Source organism: Nipponia nippon, unplaced genomic scaffold (assembly GCF_047370975.1).
Source record: "Nipponia nippon isolate SJK-2023a ecotype South Korea unplaced genomic scaffold, ASM4737097v1 scaffold_3, whole genome shotgun sequence".
NCBI lineage: Eukaryota > Metazoa > Chordata > Aves > Pelecaniformes > Threskiornithidae > Nipponia > Nipponia nippon.
This window is the reverse complement of record NW_028262347.1, coordinates 122,442,501-122,457,783: the sequence shown is the minus strand read 5'-3', so window position 1 is coordinate 122,457,783 and position 15,283 is coordinate 122,442,501. Positions and strand designations below refer to the sequence as shown.

General features: G+C 39.7%; 1 protein-coding gene across 1 annotated transcript in view; it reads left to right on the top strand.

The window, feature by feature from the left end:
- Positions 1-15,283, top strand: part of CPXM2 (carboxypeptidase X, M14 family member 2) — a 78,940-nt gene that overhangs the window by 28,621 nt on the left and 35,036 nt on the right. The window contains exon 3 of the mRNA XM_009475751.2: positions 4,715-4,854. Coding sequence (XP_009474026.1) covers positions 4,715-4,854 — 140 coding nt within the window. The remainder of the gene's footprint in view (positions 1-4,714; positions 4,855-15,283) is intronic.

Here is a 15,283-nt window from a genome sequence, read left to right as displayed (position 1 = left end):
CATATACAAATAACCCAACAACACCTGACTTACAGCAACGTGACTTCTCTGGCTTACTTTTCTTGTTTAAATGTAGCCCTTTTTCTCTGCTACATCTTTACCTCTAATAAAGATTTCTAGTAATCCTTGAATCAAAGGCTTTTACCCTTACTGAAAGCTTATATGTATACTGTAGATACAGTAATTACCTAAACCCCTTGACCACTTAGAGTTACCACTATGACTGGCAGTGTTAAAAATATGGGCTTGCATGTATTTTTCTTTGGATAACTCTTCCCTTGGGATTAGCTTAAAATTAATAGCACTTTAAAATTTTTAAAAGCCACTTAGAATTTGCACATCTCTTCCCTGTCACTTGGGTCTCAGTGCTTAATTTTACTTTGCATTAAGACTTCTGAATTTCAGTGGTATTTAAAAGACATATGCTTATAACCAAGAATAGGTACTATGGGGACTGACATGCCGGATGGGTAATGAGGTCCCTGGTGATTTCTGTTTGCTGCTCAGAAGGGTGGGTTGTGGCATGCTGGGGAAAGGCAAAAGGCACTGGGATTGAAGCAGCTGTGTTTTCATGCTGTTTAGTACTGCACCTGAAGAAAAACACTTGGCCCAAGTCAGAGAGGCCAATGTGCTGCTGAAGTTTCACCAGAGCACTATGCTATATGTTGGGTGATGAGCAATTTTATGGGCTGCTGCCCTTGTGGCATGGTCTGGGTATTGCCCCAGTGCCATCACAATATTCAGGTGACTCTTGTGTTCCTCCCTGAAATAAGACAAAATACACTCTCTGCTCAACTTCATCATTTGATGCCAAGTCAGCTGAGAAGCTTAGGGCTCACCCTAGGTAACTGGCACTGCCCCAGTTCACAGGGAATTCACAGAATAATGAAGTTTTTCAAAGGCTTCTGAGGGTTATTTTTTTCAGTTTAGATTATTTGAACTGTGTTAAATTAATCAGGGAGCATATGCTTTATCTGAAGAAGGACAGGCTTAGCAGGACTGGATAAGACTTTCTAGGATCTGCTTCTCTTGGGACCTTGCACTGTGTGGGACCTGATTTTTGCTCCCTGTCCTGTACGAATGTGGTGGTTAAGCTGGGACCTCTCGAGGGCAGGAGCAGTGCTACTAGAGCCCTGTATATTGGAGATCCAGCCTGCAACTGCAATAGTGGCACAACCAGGAGTAATTTAACATCATCAGGGAAAATCATAGCATAAAATAATATTCATTGAGGTGGTCTGCCTTCAGGGATAAAAGTCATTAGTCACTTGTACAATAATTAGCAATGGTTAAAACCTGAAAAAATTAGCCAAATTATGTTTCTTCCCCTTCCTCGTTTTCCTGGTTGGAGAAATCCAAACAACACTGAAGATTAACCAAGTAATGCAATCATGTGTATGCAAATAAGCAGGTTGTGTTGCCTTTTGTCTTTTCAGTTCTTTGTTGCACCAGTTCCTTTTAAAAGCTCCATTACCAAAACACAAGCAAAAGACAGAATTATTGAAGTTCTGCTTTCAGCCCGTGTGCTTTAATTCTTCTCTACTGGCAGTGGTTGCTATAAATATCTGTGATGAGTAATGCTTTTTTTTTTTTTCCCTCCCAAACTTCCTATGGTAAAATAATGTTTGTGATCACCCTGCTGGGAATGGAGAAAAGTTTAAGCAGAAATGGTTTGATATTAGGTATATTTTTACTGCTGCTCCAGCTCACTTGTGACAGAAGACTGACATTTCTTTCTTCATTTGAATACATTAGGCAGTAATATCTTTCTCCTTGTTATAGAAATAAGGCTTTTGGAACAGTGATAACGTGAGCAAGAGTTTATTCTGTCTTGCACATGTCTAACTCGGAAGAGAAACATGAATTAAAATCAGAAGTCATATCAGTTGTAAAGGAATTGTAACCTTTTGATTTCCCTTCATCTTAGCTTCTGGGTACCTAATAAACAGTTGATTTGTTTTATTTGAATTACAGTTTTTAACATTCACATTTATAGATAACTTATTCAGGAGTGACAGAGAAAAAGTCCTTTTTCTTATATCAAAAAGGTATTTTTTCATAAGACACTGCATATTGAGAAATGTTTTTGCATTTGGCTGCAAGTGAAATATAAGCTGGGTTAGACTTTGAGTTATTCTTGAAAATTCAGTGAAGGAAAAAAGGCTTTGCTTAAGACCTAGTCCTTACTTCCAATTTTCATTAGCTCCTTCACTCTCCTACTTATGAAGATAATGTAAGTAAGTGCTTAAAATGTATAGCTTAAAGTTATACATGTCATAACTTGAATCCATTATCTCCATTAATTCAATATACAATTTTTAAATTCAGGTAAACATCTTACTGAGAAAACGTATCTTGATCTATATTCTTTGATTGAATATTTGATGATAACTGTTCTCATCTTTCAGGAATGAAAATTTTTGTAAAGAAATTTAATAGCAATTTTAACTACTAAATATTTGATTTTTGTAAGGATTTTTTTAATGGAAAAAATATTTTGAAGTGGCCACAGGGCAAATTCAAAACCTCAAACACATTAAGAAAAAATACAGACTTGAAGCTTGAAAAGAGACATTTTGATGCAAATTTGTTGGAATTCTTTTCCTTTGGAAATATTTCTAACAAGCACTTCTCATTGATTAAACTTTTTTTTTCCCCTCTCTTCTCTAAGCAGTACTCTGTGATAGTTATACCCAGACACGTGCTTCTTTTTACCTAGTAAAAATATTCAGAGAAGCTGATGTCAGGAAATAAGAGAGCAGGAAGAAGTAGCAGCACTTTTTTTCTTTTATGCTCTCTTTGCTTTTATGCTCTCTCTATTTAAGTCCATAATATTTTGAGCTGTGCGTAACTGTAAGCATGTCCTTTAGACTCCCCATATTTGATACACAAATTAAACACATGCTTAGCTTTATTTAAGTCCTGTTGAAACCATGGAGACTTGAGTACGTAATTTAGGGTTTCTTTTTTTTTTGTTTTTGCAAATAAGCTCTATTTCTCTCTTCTGCTTCCCTCTCCTCACTGTAATGTAGAGGGGAGATTTTCACCCTGATAAGCATCACACCAATGGAAAATATCCTTAGTCTGAATGAGGACCAAGGATGCCAGCTGAAGCAAAGAAAGATATGGGTATTTGCTCCGCAGAAATTGGTGGGATTTCATCAGTGTGAAGGGGATTAGCGTGATGCTGGTTCAAGGTGCCCTGCAGATCTTAACACTTCCTGGCAAGCATTGGTTTTAAACCCTAAGGCTACTTCAAATTCCATCTTATTTTAAAATGCATTGAAACCTTTTCTTGAAAAAGGTTATAATTCAGGTCAGTGATCATATTCATATTCTCATGTTTTCCCTTTGTTCAGTTCTTCTCGAACAATTTATCTTCCATTGTTAATAGAGTTTTTCTCTGTATCTTGTACCTTGACTTTTAAACAAACTTCACTTTAAAATATCAGAGTTAATACATAGAAGTAGGTGGCTTAATGTAAATTTGGTACATGCAGGAAAACAAGTAATTTTTCAGCTGCCCTGTCTCAGATTTGAATACCTGAGAAAACAAGAAATTTTAGGAATAAATTAAATTGTTTTGCAGCACTTCCTTCAATGCCACCAGCCTCGCATAGGGAAAAGGGGTTAACAACTGCATCTTCTCTTTGCGAATTAGACCCCCCTGATGCCTATTTTGGTAGAAACTGTCTGTAAAAATGGAGGTAGACAGACCTGTCAGTCTCTGCCATTGTAACCCAGCTATGACTAATATCTGCTAATACTGCTCAGGGGGAAGCTGAGGGATAATTCAGGAAATTTAATTGACAGTTTTATTCTTGGGTCCTTCATTTATGTTTTGTATATACACACTGCAACTGAAAATATACCATCGAACAGATAATAGCTGTATACCAGAACTTTAAGATCTGTCTTTAATGTAAACTTACAACATTGTCCAGACTCTTCATTTATATTTGGGAAATATTTAATATTCATCCTTTGAATTGCATGGATGGCAATGATAAATCCACATTAAAAACAGATGAAATATCATAAAAATACACATAGCCTCAGAGAACCATATGGAAAAGCTACTGCTCTCTATGGCAGTAGCCAGCTTGGTGCAAAACATTTCCTGGGCTTTAGTAATAAGATAAATATCTGAAGACCTCAGATGCTATGTTTCTTTAAATGCTATTTCAGATGTATTTAGAATACAGCTTGCTCAAAATACCTTGCAGCTATTTCTTTGAAAATGTTGAGAAGACTGTTTGTGGTGTTCTTGCCAACATAAACTGGGATATAGATTGGTACACAAGTCAGAATACAGCTGGGCATTCCCAAATTTTTGACCTTTGGTTTTAATTTGCTTAAGGCTTGAATATCCCTAGTGATGAAAATCAATAATTCTGGGATTGAAAATTGGTGGGAAATGGTATTACAGGTGGACTGAACTGAAGCTCTGTTTATGCTCTCTCACTCTAACTTAAGTTTATATGTAATGGTTCTTAGCTTTTGAAGGGAATTTGCACCATTCTCCCTGCTTCTAGTAAGAAAATGTTTAGGTTGTTCCATACAACTGTTGAAATTGACAGCCTCAGGGGTCTTAAAACAGAGCCAAAGGAGCAAGTGGAATGAATAATGACTTCATGTTTTGTTTTCTTTTTCCCATGAAAGACTTTCAGTTTCTTGGTTCTGGTTTAAGAAGACAATTTTGCCTTCTTTTCAGGCAGGTGTTAACGAAAATGATTTTTATGACGGTGCTTGGTGTGCAGGAAGAAATGACCCATATCAGTGGATTGAAGTAGATGCTCGAAGGCTAACAAAATTCACTGGAGTCATCACACAAGGAAGAAACTCTCTCTGGTCGTAAGTACATGCTTACTTTTCTCCACGAGATTCTGAGTTTTCAGACCAAGGAGTTCATGCTGTATTGTGCTTTGGGTTTTTGAGGAAAAAAGAAAATGGAAATGGTGTGTGACCATCAAGTAATTGAATGGAGGAACAGTAAAAGACAAAGTGTTTTTATATGGCATAAAATACAAGTTTAAAGGTAGCAAACTTCTATAGTCGTTACCTACATCTGGGAAAGGAAGCACCATGATTCCCTCAGATTATTTGCCTTTATGCTCACCTTGTCAAATTTGCTTGTGTGTAATATTGGAAAAGAATTAGGAAGTTTAACCTGATTAGTATGTCATACTAAAGAATAACCAATGGTCTTTGAGATTTCCTAATACATAGGCAATCACCAAATAATTGGTAAAATTCCAAAACAACATGATTTTTAAATGAGCAGTTAAAGCAAATTTTATATCTATACTCTTTTGTTCTATAGAGGAATTTATAATATAACCAAAACCCACACAGTATTTGTTGACCAGAACTGCAGCGTTTGGTAGCAGGCATGTTGTGCTGTGTTTATGGATGCTGGGAAGACTCCAGGTCAAGCCTGCTTGCTAACATGCTTTTAGGAAGGAGCACTTGCCACGAATAAGGCGGCCGCCTTGCTGCATGGGTCTAAGGAGGCAATCCAGCCATGTGTACCCCAGGAACTCAGCTTTGGTCTGATAGTGCTGCCTGCTTCCAACACTGAAAGCATTTGTGAGCTTTCTGGTTACCGCTTGTGTTACAGAATGAGTATATGGCGCTGCGAAAAAACTGCTTTGCACAGACTTGTGTGTATTTACTCCTTTGTGACCTGCTTCTGAGTGTAGCTGCCCAGATTGCTCTATAATAAAGCCAGTGTGAATGGGGTCAGAATTATATACCAGGAAAACAGCAGTCAGCTGGCATAAACAGGAATTGGAAGTGACGGTTTATTTTTTTTTTTTTTCCCCTGATCTTTACAGTGTTCATTCAGTCTGTTTTAATTTCTCGTTGGGTCTCACCGTGTTATGTGAGCAAATAATCCCACTTGTGCTCCTGGACCTGTTGACCAAGTATGCAGGAGATGCACAGCCTGAGATCTGTTCTGGTCAGGTCTCCTGCTTAAGAAAACAAGTGTGTCATATAATAAAAAGCAAACCAGAAAATTACCACTATAGCTAAGAAAAAGAGGTTTTTTCCTTCTATAGTTTAATTTTCTGGTTGTTTTGGTTTTTTTTATTATTTCTTTTACCATTGCTGTGGGAGTAGGAGCCTTTTTGCCAATAAGGTTTCTATATTTATTCCACATTGTTCTGTGTTAGGCAGATAATTATTGTAGCAAAGTCTTATTCTTTTCTATATTCATACTCTTGACATTGCTGTTCATATCAACACCAGTGCTGCACTGCTTTGTCTTGTCATATTGCTATTTTTAGCTCAGTTATATTGCAAGCTTACAGCAGGACTTGATGCTCTATTTATAGTTGGTATTCCTGGTGGTCTTTTTTTTGGCTTGGTTTTTAAATTACTGAATCTTGCTTTTGCCCTCTTCCCCCACAAAGAGTTGGTGGGCAGATCTCTGAGGGTCTGCAGTAGGAGCAGGGCTGATGCTGGGAGAGCAGGTCCAGGCTCCTCCTGGATTGTTACTCAGATTTGCAGAGAAACAGGCACATTTCTGCTTCATAGAAGCAAAGATGGTTTCAACTGGACCAGCTGCACTGTGGGGTGAGCTAATGTCTCCTGGAAAGCATGTCCTGTAAGATCAAGCTCTGCCCCGTGGAGGGGCCAGGGGAGTGTGGAGAAATGTTCCCAGGAAGGGGTGACTTCCTTCCCTATCTCCACCTTCCACACAAGGGACTGCCATGGAGGTGGCTTTTCTGTTGGAGTGTGATGGCCTCCATCTCACTTGGTATCTCTAGATACAGCCTTGGCTGTAGGACTGTTTTCCCTGGAGTTCACCTCATTTTCTCTCTCCCCTCATCAGATTGAACAGATAAAATCAGCGTAGTTGATGTTTGTGTGCTCTGCTTCTGCATGTGTAAGTCCTTAGATTTAAAAAATATCTTGGTATTCCCTGAGGTACCAAAGTAGATGTTCCTGTTTTCAAAAGAGTTTAGGCTGAGGTATGTGGCCCTCATCAGAGCCAAGAGTGGTGTCCTGGGGTTTCCAGAGTCTCAACACCTGGGAACATCATACCCAGGAAGGTGGCAGATGCTGCTTTCTGAATTAATCATGTCATTGCATCTGAAAGGTGATCTTCTCAGTATGACTTTCTACCCTGATTCCTCTAGCAGTCAAAAAAGTGAGAGGAAAGGAAAAAAAAACCATGAAATCCTGGTGTGGAGAAGAGCTACGCAAAGGGAAATTGAATCCAGACAACAGTAGAGACCCTGAGCTTGGAGCACAAGTTGCTTTAGGGTGGGGTTCAGAGGCACTGATGGAAGCTTTGGTACTTGTAGCAAACTCAGGAGACAATGACCTGACTGTAGTCATAGGGGCTGCATGCAGTGAAGTGACTTTTGTAAGCCAGCCCAGGAGAAATAGGCTGGTAGGACTCTTATTGTTGTGACTGTTTTTTGATTGTTGACTGTTGGCAGGTTGTTTTGTGACTGTTTTGCTATAACGAGCGCTAGAAGCAAAGGAGACTTGATAGCTTCCTTCTCTTATACTTAGCTACTCACTGTGATGGTATCAAAAAGCACCGCTTATGATATGAAAGTCTGCACAAAAAGATGCCATTCTGTTACCTGAGGCACCTTCCCAACTTCATGAAGGTATGTGACAAGAATATAGTGCTTTCATAACTAATAGAAACATATGTTGGAGAATAAGTTATTTCAGGTAGGAGAGCCAAAAAACAACCCTCTGATCTGTGTTGTATTAGAACCAAAAGTCTGCCAAGCTTGAGAGCCAAGGTAAGATTCTTATTTAAGCCTTGGAGACTTTACCAGCATTATATTAAAAAAAAAAAAAAAAAAATCAAGACACTAGGATATATGCTAAGTTCACCAATGCTATTATGTGAGAGTGATAAAGAATCAGAAAAGCAACCTTTTTTTCCCTTTTTCCTCTGTGTATTGAACAAGAAACTTTACCAAAGTGGAAAAATTTACTTAACTGAAAGTCCTCCCTGAACTTCCGCCTAGATCAGATTTGTACCTCTCCTGGTCCCTTTAGCTTCCTGCTGCTGACTCAATGAGGACATGTAAAATTACAAGGGAGGTCAAGCAAGGACACCCCACTGAATCCTGCAGCAAATAACTTTGCCTTTATTGCTGGGCTGCAAAACTTGAGTTATTAGCAATCTGGCCTCTGCTTCTGCTTGTATTTCTGATGGTACAGCCAGAGCTAGTACACTGGTGGTGGAAGCAACCCTTTACTCCTCTATAACAGCACTGGCAACGGTAGTCTGGTTTTGCTGATGGCCCGCTCCACCCAGAGACAGCCTATTCACATCAGCCTTGCTCATTGGTTTCTTGGAGCTTTATAGGCAATGGATATATTGCAGGTTACGCTTGACACAATGCAAAGAACACAAAAACGCACGGCTTTGTGGCTTTCTGTATGCTGGCAGGAACTGCTTCACCTCAGTTATTCCTCTCCCAGTTTCTCTTGGAAAGTTGCTATTTCTTGTCTGTCTTCCCCTGCAGGCTGGGGCTCTCCTTGCCTGTCCGGGGCTCTTCTGTTTGAGACGTGAGAGCCTTGAGGAGGAATAGGCCAAGGTGCAGAAACGGCTCTTGAAAGCACAGATGACCTGACTAGAGAAAGGGTTGGTTAATAACGAATACTTGAGTTGTTTAATCATTTCCTTTTTAAGGAAAAAACACTTCTGAGTCAAATTTTATGATCAAACTGCCTGTCTGTGAATTCCATGATAGTCATGTGGAATCAAATCTTTCTGCCTTTTTTTTTTTTTTCCTCCTTTAACAAGAAAAAAGAAGTTTTGAACTAAAACTCCTGAATTTGAGGAGTCCTTCCTTTTACCAGTCAAAGCAAGCATGTGGACTCAAAGGCTTTTGCTGTTCAGGCACCTCAGGCTTTCTTGGGAAACCTGAAGTCATGGCAAAGCACTCTTTTACCATCATAAATGGCAAAATCTGCTTAGATTATCCAGAAGATCTGCAGATGTTGAATTTCTCAGATAAAGTGGGGCCCAGCTGCAAAAACTGGGACTCCTTTGATTTTTACACTGAGGATATCCAAAACACAGAGGTGCCACAAGTGTGGGTTGCTATGAATAAAAGCTAACTCCTTGAGAGTGGGCAGAATATCAGTTCCTTTGTACGAACCGAGAACATCTGGAGATCGGTGTCTCTGGGCAGTTATCACACTCTTTCACTATAAATATTCAGTAGTTGATAGACTGACATTGGTGACATCTCTTTGCAAAGCTGTTTTGTTTGTCTTCTCAGGCTAGAGAAAGTTGTGCGAATGATGTGACATTTTAGAAAGGCATGTGACATCCTCGTTGAAGAGGTGGATGGTGCCGTGGCTGGGTTAAAAGAGGGTTTATGGCTGAATATTTGGGGGAGAAATACAATATATAATTCTTTATATTGCTGCCAATACATCCTTCAGTTTTATGAACAAAGTATCTTTAAAGAACTGCTGAGGCTGTTGAGTGGGACACTGGGAGCAGCACTGTGGAGTTGTGCCATGTATTTAATGATGTGATAGTTTAAAATATACACTCTCTTGACAGAGGGAGAAAAAATATTAATCACTCTTAGCAGTTTGGCAAGAATCTAAAAATATAGGAATATGTGTTTCCCACAACCCAAACAATCTTTTGTATCAAGAGAAAACCCATAGGTCTAAATAGACTTAATGTGTACTGACTGTAATACAAAGCTTCTGACTGTTTCAACACAGAGGATGTTTTGATTTTTAGAAGAGGACGCCGTGTTTCAGGGAGTAAGATGTTTTTGCGACTTGATGCATTTTATTAAAATTAATCTTTCAACCATGTTAAATTATTCACTCTCACTGCATGTCATGAAATAACAAAATGACAACAGTAATAAAAAGCATGGATGAAATAATTTGTGCAGAATGCTCAAATTCCAAAGAAAAATCCTGAATTTTTTAGAAAAAATCAAAATAGACTTATTTCCAAGTATGTTTTCTTTAAGACCTTTCAACCTCATGAAAATATTGAAGATTTCTTACTTTTATGCAAGATATTTGTCTTTAAGAAAAAAAATGGGGGGTGGTAGTTTTCAAAGACCGATTTGGGTAGAGGTTAGTCCACATGTCTTGCAAACCTGCAACAGGGCTTAAACAGGCAGGGTGGTTGGAGGAGACAGCAAATCAATGGTGGTGCTGGCTGGAAGAAATAATTATGGTGACTTATATTGCTTGCTTCTAAACTGACCCACTTTTAAACTGGTCATTTTTGTTCATCACTGTTGAAGCTATGTTTTAACTAGAAGCTAGTGTAGACACCATTACGTGCTCCCTACTGTGTCACTTGTTTGACTTCCTTGTGCTACTCTATAGGGATAACAAATAATAAATATCCAGTAGATTTGATCTTGTGTCTGATCATGCTTTTGCTAAAGACAAGACATTTGTAATTGAATAGGGGATAATTTTGCAGTTTCCCATGCTACACCCTCATCCTCAGCCTGCTCTGTGTGCAGTGTAGCCCTTCATGATCCCCCAGCATCCCTTTTGACAAACACTCCGTAGGGAACTGTAGGTCTGTGGCATGCTGGGTGCCTTCCAGAGATGTAGTTGAGGATAAACTTAGGTCAGTGCAGTTTACTTGCTTCTAATTTTGGCGGTACAACATTCTGCTCCTTCCTTAGTCACAAAATGAATGTAGTGGCCCAAATTTTAATTTATTGCTATACTCACTGGCAATTCCTCATTTGCTGAGGTTTGCTTTTATGGATAGTCTGTATGTGAGGATTGCAAGGTGGTAAACTTCCTTGCTTGCAAGAGGGTAAAAATTGTTGCTTCCCCCCAGTTTATCAGCCATTCGTGATATCAAGACCATGGTCTCAGCAGTAAGATTGGCTTCATGAAGAGATAATCACATCAGCATCTTCAGTATTCCAATAATCAGAGTATAAGGAGCAGTGATAATCCTTTCAGTGTAACAGCATTAGCATTTGGGACTGTATAGTTGTTACTCAAAGGTATCTGAGTCATTTCTACAGTTACCTAAGAAAACAGAAGAAGGGACAAAATAAAACAACAGTGCAATGCTGCTTTTGAAAGCATAGTAGAATAAACGCGAAATCCTGTCCAGCTCACAAGGACAACAGACATACGCGGCTTTGACTTTCAAAGCAGTACCTCCTATTCCCATGCAGAGGCTGTGAAAACACACCCTGATGAAACTTCAGCAAATCCAATGAAAATGTCTCGATGTTTTATCCAAATCATGTAATAAAATAAGCAGCTGCTGTGTACTGACTTGAATTGTTACGGTGCATTAAATCAGCGCAAACAGTTATTTGCCCTGACTGGGTGACAGGAGCGCAGAGATTATTACAACTTCCCCAAAGTCAGACTCTCATAGAGTGAATTGTTCCAAATACACTGCCATCTTATCAAGTATATTGATGGGAGTTATAAAACAACCTGAATTCAGTGTAGAAAAATCTCCCTTGATATATTAATGTCACTAGTTATGTAATATAGTAGTGTTTATGATTGGTTTTCTTAATAATTTATATTTTCTGTTAACTCTGGCTTGGTGGAGCCATCTCACGGTCTTTCAGTTGTTGCAGCACTAAGAGTCAGCCTTTGGCAGCTTCAGCATCGAGTGCTCTCCATCTTTTTACTCAACTTTAATTCCTGTTCCATGTTAATATTGTACCTCGATTCTTGTGCCCTACACAGGATTTTGGTACAGCGTTCATCGCTGCCGATGAACACTCACCATCAGCTCCCAGCACCGGGGAGCTGGGTTTGTGACCAGCTCCAATGATCCCATGTAGGTGCAGTTCTGACAGCACACCCAGAAACGTATTTACACTTTCACAAGTTTGTTTGACAAAAATGTCAAAGCTGATGATATTCTGTTGCGGGTATGATTTGTCACAGTGCTCTTGCTCTGGTTACAGCTCTCTTGCTGAAGACATGGTGACCCACCGTGCAGTGCTGGGAGGGAGCAGGTCGCTGCCATCCCCATGAGGAGGGCTCCTGTCTGGTTAACCACTCCTTTGTACTGGGAAAGGGTGGTGGTGTGTGGAGAGAACCTACTTTGCACAGTGAGGCTCACTGGGGATGTTCAGAAGAGGAAGGAAATCTTTTTAACCTCTGTGGAAGGGACTGCAATGGGCAGTTTGCAATCAAATGAGCTGAAGCCTTTAGGAAAAGGATACATCAAATGAATACAGGCATCTGTTGCAACAGATTACTCACACATATTAATCACAGCCTTGATTTGTTTTGCGTGTGCATTACGACTCGTTGCAATGAGAAGGATTGTGGGGGGGGGGTTACCTAGGGGACATCGGGCAGCTGCTCCTCTCCCCTCTGCCCGTGCCCTTCGCAGCCTTCCCGACTCGGCATCCCTTCTGCATGCGCAGCCTTCCCGACTCGGCATCCCTTCTGCATGCGCTGAGAAGCGCTTGGCCACATCTTTGTGTGCACTTGGTAGGTGTGAGCCCCTTCAGCATTACCTTAAATATGCTCACAGCTGTGCACACAAATGGCAGTATTTGCTGGTTACTGCCAGAGCTTTTCATTTTCCATTACTTTAATATTCATGGCAAGGAGACAAAAAGGCATAGTGAGGCGGTGCCTATATAATTCAGATTTTTCTCCTCAAATACGTGACAGATTTGCAAAGATGTGATAGGCACAAACAAGAACGGAAAATTAAAAATGTCACAAAAGGAGGTTTAGAAGAAAAAGAATCACAGCTTGGTTGTGTTTAGCAGAAATAGAAGATATGAAAGGGGAAAGTCTGGTGTAGGAAGAATTTCAAACACAGGCAGGCCTCTTTGCAAAGTGGCCTGAAATGACAGGTGTTAAGACCATAAAATCTTGGGGGCAGAGGATGTCTTTGACCCCAAACACGAGGCCTGGCACCTTCAGGTGTCACTGTCTGAATGTCCAACAGCAAAAGGAAACACCCGCAGCTGGCACTGGCTTTTCTAGAAAGGTCCAAAAGTCAGGGATTAAAATCTTGTAAAGCCTGGCTGTAAGTGGTAGCTGTTGAGTGGGAAATGCATTTGCAACCCCAACTCCTCCTCACCGAGAAGAGAGCTTTGAAAAATCTGTGCTTAATTCATTCTGAGCAAGTGAAATTCTGGCCCTGAGCTTTTCTTCATAGGGCCTCTGAAGAGCCAGATTTCAAAGCATTATATTCATTTAAGTCAGCTAGAAGCAATTTTAAAAATTAAACATTCAAAGATTTCAATTATTAAAAAAAATACCCTTGCTTGCTAGTCAAGCTCCAGCTCATAAATCATATTTATTTTAATTAGGTTGTAAAACTTGCTGGGCTACCTGTTGTTAGCCTGAGCATTTTTTTTTTTTTTACTTGGCTTGTTTTTGAAACTGTTGGGCAGTGGGTGATGTAAAATTTTAGCAGCATAAATATTATTATAGAATATTAATATTAATGGTTTTACATTTAATTGCATGAGACTATAAATTACTTTTTCAAGCAGAAAGCCACTTAATTGCCAGCATGCTGATTCTGTTGCATGAGTACAGTTTAATCTAAGGTTTGCCTAGCATTTTTTTTGGTACAGAGATTCTGCCATTTCAAGTATTTTGGCTTGTCAATATATTACTGGAGGATACACATCTGTGTGCCTGTCTGGTTCTGTTTTCTATTAATTTTAGGGTTTTGTAATGCAGATAAGTCAGATTACCATGACAGAAGAAGAAGAATATGGTCAACTGGAGCCAGGTCCGTTGTAGATGATGCTAACGTGAACTCTGCCAGTGTTTGCTAGTCTCATCCCCAGCATCTCTGCTACTGTGGGCTTGAGCTTCTGCTGACTGGCACCTGCCAACCTTCCTCATTTATGTCAAATGATGTGTGGTTTTAGTGATGTGAAAAAGCATCCTTAAAGACTAGTGTAAGAGTCTCAGATTTATTTCACTTGTTGCTTATTCAGCTTTCCATAATTGAGAAGCTTGGCCTTAAAATATTACATGCAGCAGATGCTGTTCAAACAAAATAAAACCGTATCCAAGTAGTCAGAAGTCTCAGCTGATGTACTCGCCTGCTGAAGGCTGGGCAGCCAAATGCCTGGCATCTCTCCACTGCTTCTCATTTAGCACTTGCTGTGTGTTGTGCTGAGTTGGGATTCATCTATGCGTCTAAAGAAAAGTAAGAAAACTATATCGGGGAAGGCAAGGCAGAAAGATGTTTGGTTGTTCTGGTGCTGTCATGATGCCTTTCCCTATGCTCAGTAGCCTGATGATGTGGTTAGATAAGGAAAAGCTGATCCTCTGGACAGGAGCCTGCCACAGCTGCAGGAGATCTGCTTTTAATTCTCCGCTATGATTCAGGTTTCCTCTCTGTTCCTGGGAAAGTCACTTAATCCTTCAGCTTGTCTTTTCTTGGGTGAAAATGGACAAGCTGGGCATTTCCATGCATCACTAGAAACTGAATTTAAAATCGAAGATGTTCAAATAAGCCTTGCCTAAAGCTAATGCCTTACAGGTGAAAAACAATTAATTAATAATAATAAAAAAAATCCACCACATTAAGTGAATTTGAATCATATTTTGATTTTCGCATTTACTTTCTGTGAAATGAACTGATTAATGTTGTCTGTAGATACCGAGATTTTTCAGATAGGTTTCCCCTGAAGAGATAAGGCTGGCATAAAATTTAAAAAAGATTATTAATGGGAAGCACCTGAATCCAAATGATTCCTGTCAAATCTCTATCTTGTGATCCTTTTCTAGCATTGATGAAATTTGTGAGGCAGCCATGTAAGTGGCACTTTGTGCTAGAGCACGATGAACTGGAGGTAACCTCGAATACTTTTGAAGATGCTGTCACGCAATAACTTCTGTGTTGCCTTGCTTCCTGCCAAGAAAGGGCTCGATAATTAACACACTCTTTTCTGAATGCTGGCATAGGACTTTCCCTGAATTATGTCTCCTTGATCCTATAAAACCAACAAATATCTGAGGAATATAATTGTAGGTCCAGGGAGATTTTATAGAGTGAATTCAGAAGAGCTTCCCTAAAACAACAGTAGGGACATCCTAAGTACTGTAAAGCTCTATCGCTTTCTTTCAGCTTTCCTTAGATAGCTTTATTGTTCAGTGCTGATGGGCCCCGAAAAGATTTGATGTGACGTGCTGCAGAAATTTGTGTCTGCAAATCCCCAACCCAATGAGATGGATCTTCCTGTCATCAGGTAACAACACAAAGCAGATGACATCCCCCAGTACTTCTAGCACAAGACTTTGCTTTAGCTGTCACGTTTCTGTGATGGAT